At 39.0% G+C, this 15,261-nt stretch overlaps 1 protein-coding gene across 1 annotated transcript in view; it reads right to left on the bottom strand.

Annotated features, from left to right (window-relative positions):
• Positions 1-15,261, bottom strand: part of CARNMT1 (carnosine N-methyltransferase 1) — a 51,939-nt gene that overhangs the window by 13,836 nt on the left and 22,842 nt on the right. The window contains exons 5-6 of the mRNA XM_089691082.1: positions 11,113-11,291; positions 7,499-7,615 (exon numbers count right to left, since the gene is read on the bottom strand). Of these exons, the coding sequence (XP_089547208.1) occupies positions 7,499-7,615; positions 11,113-11,291 (296 nt within the window). The remainder of the gene's footprint in view (positions 1-7,498; positions 7,616-11,112; positions 11,292-15,261) is intronic.

Below are 15,261 nucleotides of genomic sequence, written 5' to 3' on the forward strand. Positions count from 1 at the left end.
AGTAAGGTGAGCTCCAGAGAAGACCTTAGTGACCTCTTCAGTGGTAGCAGAGAGTGGAGTGTTGAGGGGGTCTGAGTGTGGGGAATGTTGGGCAGGGTAAAGGTCTGGACAGTGGCGAGGTCGAAGGAAAGGAGTGATGGGGGGCATTTCGTGTGAGGGATGCTAAGTGGGGCGGAAGTCTGAGCAGTGGTGATGCCCCTGCGAATTGCGTCGATCTTGCTTTGGAAGTGGTTAGCAATCTCGTGGGCCCCATGGACCTCTAGATCCTCAATGAGTCTACCAGGGAGGAGGGAACCCAGGGTGAAGATCCAATATATCTCTCTCATACATAATCTCTGGAATCTCCTACCACTGTCTGAATCGCCTCTGACTGATTCTATGCCAAACAGTCTTAAGCCTGATGGATTATTATCATGCTTTCCCTGAAAATGTCATGGCACTGTGTGCCGAGACCCCTTGGCAGCTGGTGGTTGGCGGGAGGTCGGAGGAGCTTCGTGGCCTTGTCGGAACAGGAGGCGGCGGCTTTAGAAGAAGGGAGGGATGCTGGGAGCACCCATGTGACAGCGGTAGGAACCCCGGGAGTCTCTGGAGAGCAGAGACCCAGCGGAGTAGGAAGCAGTTGTGCACACAGGGGATGCCCCCCATTAATACACACACACCATCTGAGACACCTCAAGACCCTCCACAGTCACACCATAAATATTGGAAACCCTGACTGGAAAGCCTGAATGAGATGGAGCAGTGAATAGGGATCGAACAGCCCCACATTTTTGGCACAGACGGTGATGGTGAGTTGTCATGGGTAGCAGCAAACACTTAAAGATCTGCTGTATATGCTATAAAGGTTGTAACTGTCTGTTTGAATGATTGTGTGGATGAAAAAGAACACTGCTTGGTGGTCTCAGGGGCTGATGGGACTGAAAAAAAAACATTTTTACTTTCAAAGCACGACAGGAGGGGTCATCCAGGGACTCAAGAAGAAGAGGAAAGAGGGCTATCTCAGGGACGGTAACACTGGAAAAGTGTAAATCCAGTAGTAAATCCTTATCGATATGAAGAGTAGATCTATTAAAGGGAGGGGGGGGGGACAAAAAACCCCCAATCAAATGCAAGTACAAGCCTAATAAGAAAATATATGTCACCACAGAAGAAAAGCCGAGAATTCCAAACTCCGGAGAAACCGCATGGAGTAAACAAAGTATGATGGAGATCAATCTAGATTGTCATTTGGGATACTGGAAGGGAACCAGATTAAAGAAGCTATAAATACGGAAAGTGTAATAGAACAAGGAAACTAGGAATAACAAGCAGCTATGTCACAAATGCCCACAAAAATAGAAATGGCGAAAATGTTTGCAAAATTAGAGTACTCCATGAAGTATTACACAAAGACCTGGGACGAGTATTGACTCGAGTTGAAGAAGTACAGAGGAAAATGGAGACACATGCCCAATTAATTGTTAAACTAGAAGCGAAGGTGGAAGAGATACGAAGAGAACAGAGAAAGCTCTCATACAAATTGGAAAATCAAGAGAACAGATAGAAGGAACAATCTAAGGATCCGGGGCCTACCAGAAGAAACTCAAGGAGAGGACTTACGGGATAAAATAAGGAGAATGTTCAATCCAATGATGGTAGACCAGCAGCAGAGCACTTGAAAATAGACAGAGTGCTTAGGTCTAGGCATCCTCAAGGGGCAACATCAGATACCCCCAGAGATGTGATAGTCCGATTCTACCATTATGAAGATAAAGAAAGAATTTAGAAGAAATTGTGTAGGATCCCTGAAATAAAATTGCAAATTTTCACTGACATTGTACCTGAGACATTGGCCAGAAGAAGATCTCTAAAACCGTTGTTCAATCAGATGAGGGAGAAAAATGTTCAATACAACTGGGGATTCCTTGCATGCTTGATTGGGTGGAAAGATGGGAAATCGGCGAGAGTGAGATTACTAGAAGAGTTAAGTGACTTTTGTGAAAGACTAGATCTAAAGAAAGTGGACATTCTGGGGTGGTCAGAGGGGTCTAAGAAGAGTGCAGTGTTAGAAAACAGTTGTTACATAGTAATGCGATAGGGAGTGAAAGTTGGGGGGGTGGCCAAGGGGCGTTCCTCCTTTTATGCCAATATTTTATGTAATTGGTTGTCCCCTTTCCTCGGAAGTGGTCTTGAGGTAAAGAAATAGATGACACTGGACAGGCATAATGATAAATAAAGTAGGAGGGGTTAGGAAGGAGGGAACTCTGAGGAAGATAGGGAAGGAATTACTACAAGGAAATGGCGGTATGTCAGGAGGCAAAAGATGCTATCGAATTCTTGACCCCAATGATGCGAGCTAGGGGTCAGAGCTGGTGTGCGTGTTTTGAGTCTCACCCTGGAATAGGAATTGTTAGTGGTAATAAACCATGACAGATTCAAGGGCAAGTATTCGGCCAAGGGTTTTTTTTAAGAGTAACACGGAGAAGAGAGAGGGAGGGTAGAATGGGGAAGAGGGGGCGGGATAGATTGGGTGGGGGAAATCTTTATGTTCCAAATCAAGGAAAAGAGAAATAGCAGCAGAAATGAGTTTGATCAATTTCATAACGTGAAGGGATTAAACACTCCGACTAAAAGACATAACATTCTTAGGGAAATACATCAACACTCTATACCGGTAGATGTAGTGGTAGTGTTTCTACAAGAGACACATATCTCAAGATACAAATGTCAAGCTATACTTGAGACAATATCCAACCTGGTATTATGCGGACTCACCAATAAAAAGGGCTAAAAGGAATAGTAACTGGGTTTGGAAAAAATGTAAGATTCACGTTAGAAGAAAGGGTGGTGGATCCAAAAGGTCATTTTTTATTTCTGAGAGGAAACCTACAGGGACTAGAATGTACGTTAGTTAACATTTACTGTCCTAATAAGTGGTATTTCTCGAGGGTATGCTTAGAAAACTTATAGATTTTAAGAGGGGTAGTTTTTGGCAGGAGATTTTAATTTCTGCATGGATCCATGAATGGACACGTCATCGCGTTCGCAGAGAAATGGAGGTAAAAAATTTAAATCTGTTAAAAAGATGCTACATCAATGCAAATTGATTGACACTTCGAGTGTTAAAACACCCAAGAGAAAGTGATTATACCTTCTCCCCAGTGCATGGGATGTAGTCACGACTGGATTATATGAGTGTGGACAGACAATTGGAATCTATGGTAAAATCTAACGTAGAAGTAATGTCTATATCTGACCGTGCACCTGTCACAATGAGACTACGGGTGGGAGGAGAGCGGTACAAAATAAGTATGTGGAAATTAAATGAGATGTTTATACAAGATCCAGCAATAGAAAAAAGATTAAAGAAGGAAGCAATACTTTATGTCTAACAAGACTGAGGAGGTATCTGTTGCTACAATTTGGGAGGCACACAAGGCATATATCAGGGGAATTTTGATTTCAATAGGGGTGAAAAAAAAAAAAAGAAAGATCGGGAGAAGAAAATAAGGTTATTGACGGAGGAGTTCTATATTTAGAATAGCTACATAAAAAAAATGTATTTAGATATACAACTAAAGATAATTCTAAAAAGAGAAGAGTTAAAAGATCTTATGGAACAGGAAACAAGGAGGATTTTTAATAAAGTTTCAAAAGAAAGACATCAGTGGGGGAATAGACCAGGAACATATTTAATGAGAAAGGTAAGGGAAAAGAAATCAAATAATTTTATAGAAAAAATGTAAATGAAACAAGAGAAATGGCACTATCCACCACTGATATCGCTAACACACTTAAAAAAAATAACAGCAGGTTGTACGGAGTAAAATCTAAGAACCAAAAAGAAACAGAGGAAGAAATAAAGGAAAAAAAAGGCAGATATATTTAAAGGAGGCCGGCTTACGAAGACTGACGGAAGCAAAATTATTAGCTTTAGAAAAACCTATTTCCCAGGAGGAATTTATTAAACCATTGAAGAGTATGGCTGTAGGAAAGAGTCCCGGACCTGATGGATATAGGGTGGGATATTATAAGAAATTTAGACAACAACTTTTCCCCAAAATATGTACATATATGAATGCGTTAGAGGAGGGGTTGGAAATGAGAGAAGAGCCACTGCAAGCATATATAACAATGATACCTAAAGAGGGGAAGGATGGGTCACAGCGTGCCAGTTATAGACCTATATCATTACTGAACATAGACACAAAATTATTCGCTAAGTACTAGCAACTAAGATGAAAGAGCTGATGCCGGAGTGGATACGCTTAGATCAAGTGGGATTCATTCCAGGCAGAGAAGGTTGGGACAATGGATTGAGATCACTGCTCCTTCTGAAAAAAAAACAAGAGAGAGAAGATGCCGAAGGTAATCCTGTCGATTGATGCGGAAAAAGCTTTTGACAGGGTAGACTAGGGATTCATGATAGATACGTTAGAGGCATTAGGATTAGGGTCCAAAACGTTAAAATGGATAAAAAAAAAAGCCATATATTGTCCTGTCAGCAGTTGTAAAGGTCAACAGGTCCCTATCACAGTTTTTTTTAAATGAATAATGGTACAAGACAGGGATGTACACTTTCTCGCCTGTTATTTGTAATATCTCTGGAACCACTATTAGCGACGATAAGAAAGAGGGTAGATGTAACAGGAATCAGGATAGGAGACGTGGAACACAAGGTAGCGGCATACGCAGATGACATGTTTTATATTGAAAAACCCTAAACTAACGTTACCTAATTTAATGAGATTATTAAAATACTACGGAGAGTTAGCAAATTTGAAAATTAACCCCTCAAAGTCAGAGATTTTAAATATGTTCCAAAGATGCGGAAACAGACTTTGCAAAAAGATTTTTCTTTTACATGGAGGGAAAAAGAATTAAGCTATTTAAAGAATAAAGTCAACTTCCTCAATAAAGAATTTATATCAGACAAATTATATTCCATTAATAAACCAGATAAAGGATGAATTGAGGAAAATCTCAATGGGATGGCTTTCCTGGATAGGTTGCATAAATATGGTAAAGACCGTGATTGTACTGAATAGTTTCACATGCTCCCAATACATTTACCAGGATCTTTCTTTGCAACCCTAAAAAAAAAAAAAAAAAAAAAAAAGATACTCGGGTATATATGGGTAAATAAGAAACCAAGAGTTAAATATGGAAAGGGGGTTTAAACTTGCCTAACTTTAGGAAATACTATATTTCGGTGTTATTACCATGAATAGTAGATTGGATACATAATCCACAGGGGAAATGCTGGGTAAAAATGGAAGGAACACTTAGTAAGGCACAGTTAGACAGGATTATCTGGTTGTCACATCAGTCTCATATAATGGATGAAAATACAAGCACTTTGACACCGAATGTATTAAGGATTTGGGATGTAATGCACAAGCAAATGTGATGGAAGTACAATTCAATATTAATACCACTGGTGAAAACAGCGTTTTTCCCACCAGAGAAAGATAATATTTCAGGGAAATGGATAAAAGATAGAAATGCGTGCTTAAAGGCTATAGTAGATAAGAGGAAATTGTTATTTTCAAAATGTAAAGAGTAAAAAAGATTTAATTTTCACATTAGATGAGTGGCGTTATTACCAACTAGGACAATTTGTTGCAGCTCTCCTGCAGCCACTAAGGACGGATGAGGACATGTATTCATTCTAACGAATGTGGAGTTCAAAAACATGTCACCTCTAGGATCTATAAGATCCTTATTGAATTAGCTGGATCTGATTCTCCATTATACTTCGAGAAGTGGGAAAAGGAGCTTATAACAAAACTGAATAAGCAACAAAAAAAAAAAATATTTAAATTAACACATGGGGTGATGAACATGAACACTGTCGAAATGAATCATAAATGTTTAGTAAGATGGTATATTGCACCTAGTGTAGCACATAAACAACGTTCAGAAGTTTCATCTTTATGTTGGAGGGGGTGGGGACCAAAGGAACAATGGCACATACAGTTATGTCCATATATATTTTAGTTTTTTCAGGTATTTATCAAAACATATTAAAGCTATGGTTATATAATGGATATCAGCTGAAAGTATGTACATCCAAATTGGAGGAAGATTTTAGGAATTAGAGCCCTTAAGAGTAGTCACACCAAATGATTTAGGTTTTGGTCATCTATTTTTTACAATTAATAGTTTATACTATTTTCACCTGTCTGTGGATCCTAAAATTGCACTTTTGAGTATCATCCCAGGTTTGATCTCTCAGACATTTAAATTATTGGTAGTATGCTTACTCTTCCTAACTCATAAACTAGTGGCCCAGAAATGGTAGTCTCCCACCCTTCCATCAATTGTGCAATGAAAAAATGCAGTTAACATTCTTGAAAGGAGAAAATGAATCTATCAACATGATGCCCCAAAGTGTTTAAGTAATTATAGCAGTAAAGAACTCCTTTGGTTCCGCAGTCAGCAAAGATCTGCAGGGAAAAGGATTCACCATTTCTAAGAAGGGAGCCCCCCCCCCCGTTTTTTCCTTTCTCGCTTTTCCTCCTTTTCTTTTTTCTTCTGTTTGAGACCTTTGGTACTATGGATTATTTTGGCTATGTTTGATTCCTCTCCCCTTTATTGGTGGGTTTTTCTGGGCACTTCCGGGGGGAAGTTTTGGCATACTCATGCGGGACCCTCCCTTGGGCATCTGTTTTTGTCCGTAAGCAAATGTTCAATCACCCGTGCAATTTATGAAGTTGGTATTTCACTATTGCATTGTATTTTGCTCTATGCTATATGTTTAGATTATGTTCTATTGTAGACAGTTCTCTTGCTCATTTTTCCTCCTGAGGAAGCAGTGTAGGCCACAAAATATGTAGAGGCACAGCTACATATTGCACTCCTATATTGTATCATCTGGAACTGGTCTTATCAACTGGTGTGATCAGCAACTTATTTGAAGAACTCTGTGCGACCTGATATGAGTCACAACTTGACAATTTGTCAATTATTTTAATAATGTATCTTTAGGTTATTATTTTTAAGATGTGTAACAAAAATTGTTTGTATTTTAATTATACATAGTTGTTGTTTCTTGGGTAATAAGATTGTCCAAAAGATCTGAAGTGTTTGTGCTCCCATGTTTTTTTAATAGGGATATCCCAAAAAGAAACCTAGGCACAAAATCTGTTACAGTATGTCTTAAGTTTCTCACTAGTACTTTATGTGGTTCATGATACAAAATATCCAAATATACCATATACTGTCAAGTTAACACCTCCCCAGCCCAAAGACTCCTGCCTTCTACAAATGTAACACCTTGTGATTTATAAATTGTGCAATGGTTGATAGAGTCTGAAATGTAATGGGAAATTATAGAAGGAATAGACATCAGTTTAAAAAGCTAATTAAACAGTGGGCATATTCTATTTCAGAAGACGTTAGTCTAGGACAGCCAAAAGGTGCATTTCATTTACTGGATCTTACTGCATCGCAAAAAAATGTTTGGAGAATAATAATAATAATAATAATAATAATTAGTAAACAGTAATAGTAATACCTAAATTAATCCATAGGCCACCTGGCTTGAGAATTTTCCAGATTGTCTCTATATAGTCCAGAACATTGTGAGCAGTGTCTATAAAGAAACATGTTGCTATGCAATCCCATGTATTTGCTGTAAAACACAAAAGGCAAAAGAGAATACTAAACAATACTATTTAGTGTATACCAGTAAATTGTTTAGGATGCAAATGATGTAAAACAGATAAGACATGTTTAATCTGCAAACATTAACCATTTTCTAACATATACATTCTACTTAAGTAGGAGTATATATCATCTTTAGAGATCCTAAGGTGTTCCAAAGCCTCATCATGAGATACCTGCAATTTTCAAACTGCATGCTGAACATAAAAGGGATGAAAGTGTCTTGGATCCTATACAAATACATGAAAATAATGTATGCGCATGGAAGAAGAAAATCATTTTAAAAAAAAATAACTGCAAAAGAAGGCAGTCAATATTAGCTTGTCCTTCAGATCTCTCTATTGGAGAGCTATGCTCCCCAGCAGGATTTTAACATCCAGCACAGCTAATGGGAGTGTTAGTTGCCTGGTCCCATGCCGCAGATTGTCATTCCATCCACTGGTCCCTACATCAGTACAAAACACATTAGTGACATAGGGGCCAGCAGATGGAACCACAGTGCTCAGCAGGGAACAAAGACACTTGATATGTCTTAAGTGTTGGATATAAAGGTTCCACAAAGGCCTTAACATTGCAAGAGGCTAAATATCTGAATAATGGGTGTCAGTGCAGGTTAGTATTAAATTGGTAGTAAAGTCATCAGAAATAATAATAAAAAATGGGCCCCCTGCAGGTTTTAGTTAATGTATGGAGCCCTCTAGTGCAACGCTGTCATGGCTCCCCTAGCACTTCCATCTTCACATGGTCCCCCGTCTGGGTTTTGTATCTTCGGCTGCTTAAATGGGCAGGCCGTGGTGATGTCGCTCCTGTGCATGTGGAGTCAAATCACCGCGGTACACAGAGCAGGCCATAAACGTGTTCAGATCACATTACTGCCGACAGGCAAAACGGGACATTTCTAGGGTCTTTTCTATTACAAAGACCCTGCCTGTCAGCAGATTTTAACACTTTGATTTCACTACCACGTTAACCACTTCCCGACCGGCCGTTGCATATAAACGGTGGCACTGCAGGGTCGGGTGGCCGTTTATAAACGGCCTCCCCGCACCCTGCTTGTGCGCGCTCCCTGGGAGCGCACAGCACCGTGATCCGGTGCCCGCTGTGTCCTCTGGACACAGTGAAACACCGATCGGACGGGACCACTGTACGAGGTCCCGATCATGTGATCACTGATTGGCCAATCAGTGATCACATACAAAGTAGTACGCAAGATGTCACTTGTGACATCATTGCTTACTATGTGTGAAATCTGTGAATGATCACAGAGGTCACATGGTACAAGGCTATTCACAAAAGCCTTGTACCATGTGACAAGCTGTGACCAATCACAGCTCACTCAGTACTTCTCAATGAGTGCAAGAATACACACAGAGAGAAAGAGAAATGATTGCTTTTACATCCTATATGGGTGTAAAAGCAATCAGTGTAAAAAAAAAAAAAAAAAATCTTCATCACCCCCCACAAGTAGTACAGTGTCACCATGGTGACACTGTACTGCTAGGGTGACAGTATGTAAAAAAAATAAAAAAAATAAAAAATAATAATTTAAAAAAATAAAATAAAAATGTAAAAAAAAATGTTTAAAAATTATAATTTTTGGTTATAAACTAATTTGGATTTTTTTTTTACTAAAAAGATAACGGAATAAATTTTGGCTAAGATTTATGATGAAATATTATTTATTTGTAAAATTTTATAAAAAAAACACTTTTTTTCAAAATGTTTGGACATTTCATTTACATAGCAAAAAAAATACAAAATACAAATCCCAGTGGTGAATAAATACCACCAAAATAAAGCTTTATCTGTCTCAAACAAATGGTAAAAAATTCATTTGGGTACAGTGTTGCATGACCGCGCAATTGTCATTCAAAGTGTGATAGCGCTAAAAGCTGAAAATTGCCCTGGTCAGGAAGGGGGTAAAAGTGTCCGGTCTGGAAGTGGTTAACGCTGTTCTTTGCAGTTAGTTTTTTAAACAGTGACAGTGTTGTTTTAAAATATGCATCCGATTTATAAAGGAAAAAAACAAACAACCAGCTTTATACTTTTTCCGAGATGGAATATTGGTGGGAAATTTATGCACTGAAGTTTTTGTGAGGCAGACTGGCTATGCCGGGACAGGAAGCCATGGATATATATGTAAGCCCATGGTATATAGATGGACTTTTTTCCAAGTGTTTATGGAAGCCTGTATGCGGATATAAGCCATGTATGCAGATAGAACTGAGCATAGCTAACTTTCAAGTTTTCTTTTCCAGATGTGGCAGACTGCTCTATTAGGAGTTAATATATGCCAGGTCACTAGTATTATCCCCATTGTTCAGGTATTACATAGCAGAAATCAAAAAACAGTAGCATGAACAGTAAAGCAGATTTTAGCTTTGATAGATGCAATTCTTACGCCACTGTGTTTGGTTTTTTTCACAATAATTAATCTGTTGAATAAACCCCAAGGATTAGATGATCAGAATTGTGTCTATTGATTGGCCAGTTCATGTGAGGATTGAACACAAGAGCCTGTATAAATACCACTCCAGGGAAGAGAAGTATTTTGTATAATTTTTTACAGTGGCATAGTTTTCCAGCACCACTTTGTCTGTGACTTAAAATAAAGAGAAGCTCTCAGGAGAACTCCAGGAAAATTTGCTTTATTTTGCTGTACTCTAAATTTCCTATTACAAAGTATTTACAATATCCTCTTTATATCATCCAGAGTTTTGGTAACATCATTTTGCTCCACATCTCTTCAACCAGGGACTGCCATGGTTTTGTTTTTCTACTTATAAAATTGTCACACATCAACACTATCAGAGAAACACAATGACCAGTTTAACAAATGCTGTGGCTTAGCACAGTAGCCATGTTAGTATGCAAGTGGTATTGTGAGAGCTCAACAAATGAGAATCTCCACTACAATGCAGAGTATATTGATACCATTACACAATGCTAAGTGACAGGAGAACCACAGACCAAGTGCTGCTGACAGCGAGAGAATACATTCAAGAAGGGATAACTAAGCAGAACATAAATTATGGACTGTGAAATATATACATAACTGATGAACAGTGTAGTAACACATTTTTTAATTGGAAATCTGCTTATGAGGAAGGTGATCATACAATTTGATGGCTGTTTTTTTTTTTCTCTACAGCTTTTATGCATTTGTTTTTCACTGCAAGAGCAGGATATACTTTTCAAGTCAAAATGGCATGTCTCCACTAAGTAAAGTTTCACTTTTTTAACACAGGTTGCTTGTAGTAGCAATACTACATCTGGAAAATCAGGTGGCTTGTAGTAGAAATACTCTACCTGTCTCATTTAGGTATGGCAAGTCACAGAAGGAAATGTAATTGGTTACTACAACCTACACAGACCTTTTCAATTCCACCATACGTTTGTATGTATCCACTGCTTTTCTTTAAAGCATGGAGGATTGGATTACTTATCAAGGACCTTTTTACTCACTGTTATCTGAATATATTTCCTGGAAGTCTCCTGCAGTCATGGAAAAATTTGAATTTGTTGGGAGATCATGAGGATTGACATCAGGAAAGTAAACAGGTCTTACTTGATCAGCCGATCTCACGTTGTTGCTAAACTGATGGATCCAAGGATAAAGTTTAAAAGCATTAACGTGTGAACATCTGGAAAAAATAGACAATCATATAACAAAAGCTTTAGAAACCAGTAGTTAATTATCCAAATGGATATCCTACAACAGAGTGAATGAATATCCCAACAGAGAAAAAAAAAAAAAAAAGAAAAAAAGACAGGATTTTAAACTCTTAAGCAGCCCATAGAAAATTCAGTTTGTTTTTTTCATTCAACCAGCAGGTTTGAAAAAAAAAAAAAAAATCCTGACACGATTACCCCCTCACACACACATTTGAGGTGGAAGGTGGAATCACTCCTGCTGAATGTTCTGACAGCAGGGTTTTGACCCCCGAGGACGCTCTACAGTGCAAACGCATTGGATGCAGTTAAGTGCTGACATCACGCCGCTGCATGGACTGTATGCGGCAGCCATAATTGTCAGTGCTGACTGATGCTATTTGATCCCATATGCTTTAATGTGCTTTACATTGAATTTTTAATAAATGCTACAGTATGAGAGAACTTTCAGGCTCCAGTCTGTGAGCATTCATTCTATATAGCGGCAGTATTTATCATCCTGTCCTGGATGGCGGTGCTGTACTCAGTGTTGCAGCCAGTGAAGTGATACCTTAAAAAGGGACTGCAATCAGAATGCCGCTTACATTTAGGCAGCCATAACGTCTGGCGAGTGCGGAGTGCTGGTGGTGGCAGCTGCAAGATATAGACTCACAAAGCTTTTTTACAAAGTCCACATCATAGTAGTGGAAACTTGTTGCACTTTACCATATATGAACTGATTATGTATTTCACATATGGGACTGGTGGATTGTATCATATTGGTGAATTGGATTATTTGTGGATGAATTGCACTTTATTCTAATTGTTTTGCACTTACTAGATATCAATTTTATAGTCATATTGCTATGGGCACTGCACCTTAAATTTATTTATAAGGATTTTTTGTATAATACCCTCGCTGCAAGCTGCCTATTTGTCTTCTTCCAGGCGCTGACAAATACATTTTAATACAATGTGTAAGAATTGTACGATTTTCCCTGATATAGGGGTGGTGTGTACCCAGAGATTTATTTCTGAATTACAGACAGCTGTGAGACTGCATAGGAAACATCAGCACTGGACGCAGATGATCATTTTTTCGGGGTAGCATTCACCCATGGTTGACCTGCTTTCGAAGCAGGAGGTTCACCTGGAGGAACAATAAAAATAGGTAGCCATAGGCCTAACTAATGCTGCTTACTATATTTTGGCCACAGTATTGCAATGACCTGTTTGGAAATGTGGGAAATACTGCAAACATTTAAACATGTCAAAGGGGGGAAAGGAAGGATAAAAGTACTGATTTCACTGCACACTGTCAGCTTCATATAGAGTCTGCCTGACTTTCTGGCATAAGGAAATCCAGCATAATTTAGCTCTTTCCGCTCCAGTCTTACTGTCCCCAGCCAGCACCTTTTAATAATTGGATTTTAGTTTTTTTTACTCATTGAGACCAAAAATCACATGTGAGAGTTACAAATACAGTCTGCCTAGGAATGCTCACACCTCCAGACTGACATCCACCCATTAAGGCTACTTTCCCACTGAGGTGTGTTTGAAGCATTTTTGCGTTAAAAAAAAGCACCTAAAAAGCTCAAGAAAAATGCTTACCTAGGAATGTGAATGTATATCTATGAAAGTTTTCACACTGAGGCGTTGCGCTTGCGGTGTAAAAACTTCTGCTTGCAGTATCTTTGGGGCATGTTTGGGGTAAAAAAAACAAACAAAAAAACAAAAAAACAGCTCTTGCCATTGAAATCAACGGAAAACACCTAAAAAACACCTGTAAAGCGCTTAAAAATGCCGCAAATACACCTCTGAGAAGCATTTTTGGTGCAGTTTTTAAGTCACATGTCCTTTAAAAAAACGTTCAAAAAGCGGGGTAAAAAAACACCCCATGCATTTTTGCAGCGGATCAGTGTGAAAGTAGCCAAAAGGTAATCAAATTTGCAAAGCTCCCCCAAAGAGTCAGCCCACTGCTTACATCAGGACTAAAGGCTCATGATAGGAATACTGAGGCAGTGTGCTATGATGTTTTTAGAAAACCTGCAGTGGGGAAAATAATTATTTGATCCCCTGTAGATTTTGTACGTTTGTCCACTTACAAAGAAATGAAGGGTCTATGACTTTTATCATAAGTGTATTTTAAATGATAGACAGAATATCAACCAAAGAATCCAGAAAAAAAACACATGATACAAATGCTATAAATTAAGTTGCAGTTCAGTGAGCAAAATAATCAGCTTTGCACACATCTCAGGAGAGATTTTGGTCCACTCTTCACAGATCTTCTCTAAATCCTTAAGGTTTCTTGACTGTCACTTGGCAACTCGAAGTTTCACCTCCCTCCATATATTTTCTATAGGATTGAGGTCTGGAGACTAGCTAGGCCACTCCATGAACTTAATGTGCTTCTTCTTGAGCCACTCCTTTGTTGCTCTGGTATGTTTTGGGTCACTGTCATGCTGGAAGACCCATCCACGACCCATCTTCAGTGTTCTGGCTGAGGGAAAAAGGTTCTCATCCAAGATTTTACAATACATGGCCCTGTACATTGGCCCCTCAATGCGGCAAAGTCAGCCTGTACCTTTAGCAGAGAAACAGCCCCAAAGCATAAGGTTTTCATCTCTGTACTTGACGGTAGGGATGGTGTTCTTAGGATCAACATTTTTCTTCCTCCAAACACAGCAAGTCGTGTTAATGCCAAGGAGCTCAATATTGGTGTCATCTGACCACAGCACTTTCTCCCAATCCTTCTCTGAATCATTTAGATGTTCTTTGGCAACCTTCAGACAGTCCTGTACATGTGAATTCTTGTGGATGGGGACCTTGCTGGCGCTGCAGGATTTCAATCCATGGCGGTGTATTGTGTTATCAATGTTTTGAAACTGTGGTCCCAACTGCCTTGAAATCATTCACAAGCTCCTCCCGTGATATGGGCTGATCCCTCACTTTTCTCATGATCAGCCTTACCCCATGAGGTGAAATCTTTCAAGGAGCTACAGACTGAGGGCGATTAATGGTTAATTTGCATTTCTTCCATTTGTGAATTGAACCGCTCCGACAGTTGTCTCCTTCTTATCAAGCTTCTTGCTGATGGTCTTGTAGCCCATTCCAACCTTGTGCAGGTCTACAATCTTGTCCCTGACATCCTTTGATCTTTGGTCTTGCCCATGATGGTGAGGTTTGAGAGGAAGAAAGAAAGATTCTGTGGACAGGTGTCTTTTATACACATAAGTTGTCATTAGGAGCACCTTCTTAAATTGACAGGAAAATCTGTGTACCACATAGCCAATCTATGGGAGTCATAATTATTGTTGGTAGGGGATTAAATACGTATTTTACTTACTGAACTGCAACTCAATTGATAACATTTGTATAGTGTGTTTTTTTCTGGGTTTTTGGTTGATATTCTGTCTCTATCATTTAAAATACACCTATGATAGAAATGATAGACCCTTCAATTCTTTGTAAGTGGGCAAACTTAAAAAATCTACAGGGGATCAAATAATTATTTTCCCACTGTATGTACAGCATCATGATGAACCCACCAGCTGTGATCTGCCTGCACTGCATATAGAAGCACAGAGATCCAGTCAGAATGTCGGTGGGTCTAAAATAATATTTGAAAACAACAAAAGATTTTATTTTAAAATGTAATCAGTGTCACGATCGCGGCGTCAGACCTTCTCACCAAACTCGTGACCAAAGGACTAGCCGATCTAAAACCGCAATGTCACATGCGTAACAATGCCACATCCAGCTGCACCCTGCACAACGATTTTCCAGCTAATTGGACCACAATCGATGTACTAGCAGCCTGAGCAATTGTTACTGGGTCAGGTTTATTACGCAATTAACCCTTCACACTGCCACCACCTCCTTTTTGTACAGAGAAAGAGGAAACTCGGCAATATCAGCTAAAACACTACAATGGTTGAAATGATCGTCTGCATAATACGG

This window comes from Staurois parvus, unplaced genomic scaffold (assembly GCF_062004578.1).
Source record: "Staurois parvus isolate SC_StPar_1 unplaced genomic scaffold, SC_StPar_1.0 ptg000549l, whole genome shotgun sequence".
NCBI classification, from domain to species: domain Eukaryota; kingdom Metazoa; phylum Chordata; class Amphibia; order Anura; family Ranidae; genus Staurois; species Staurois parvus.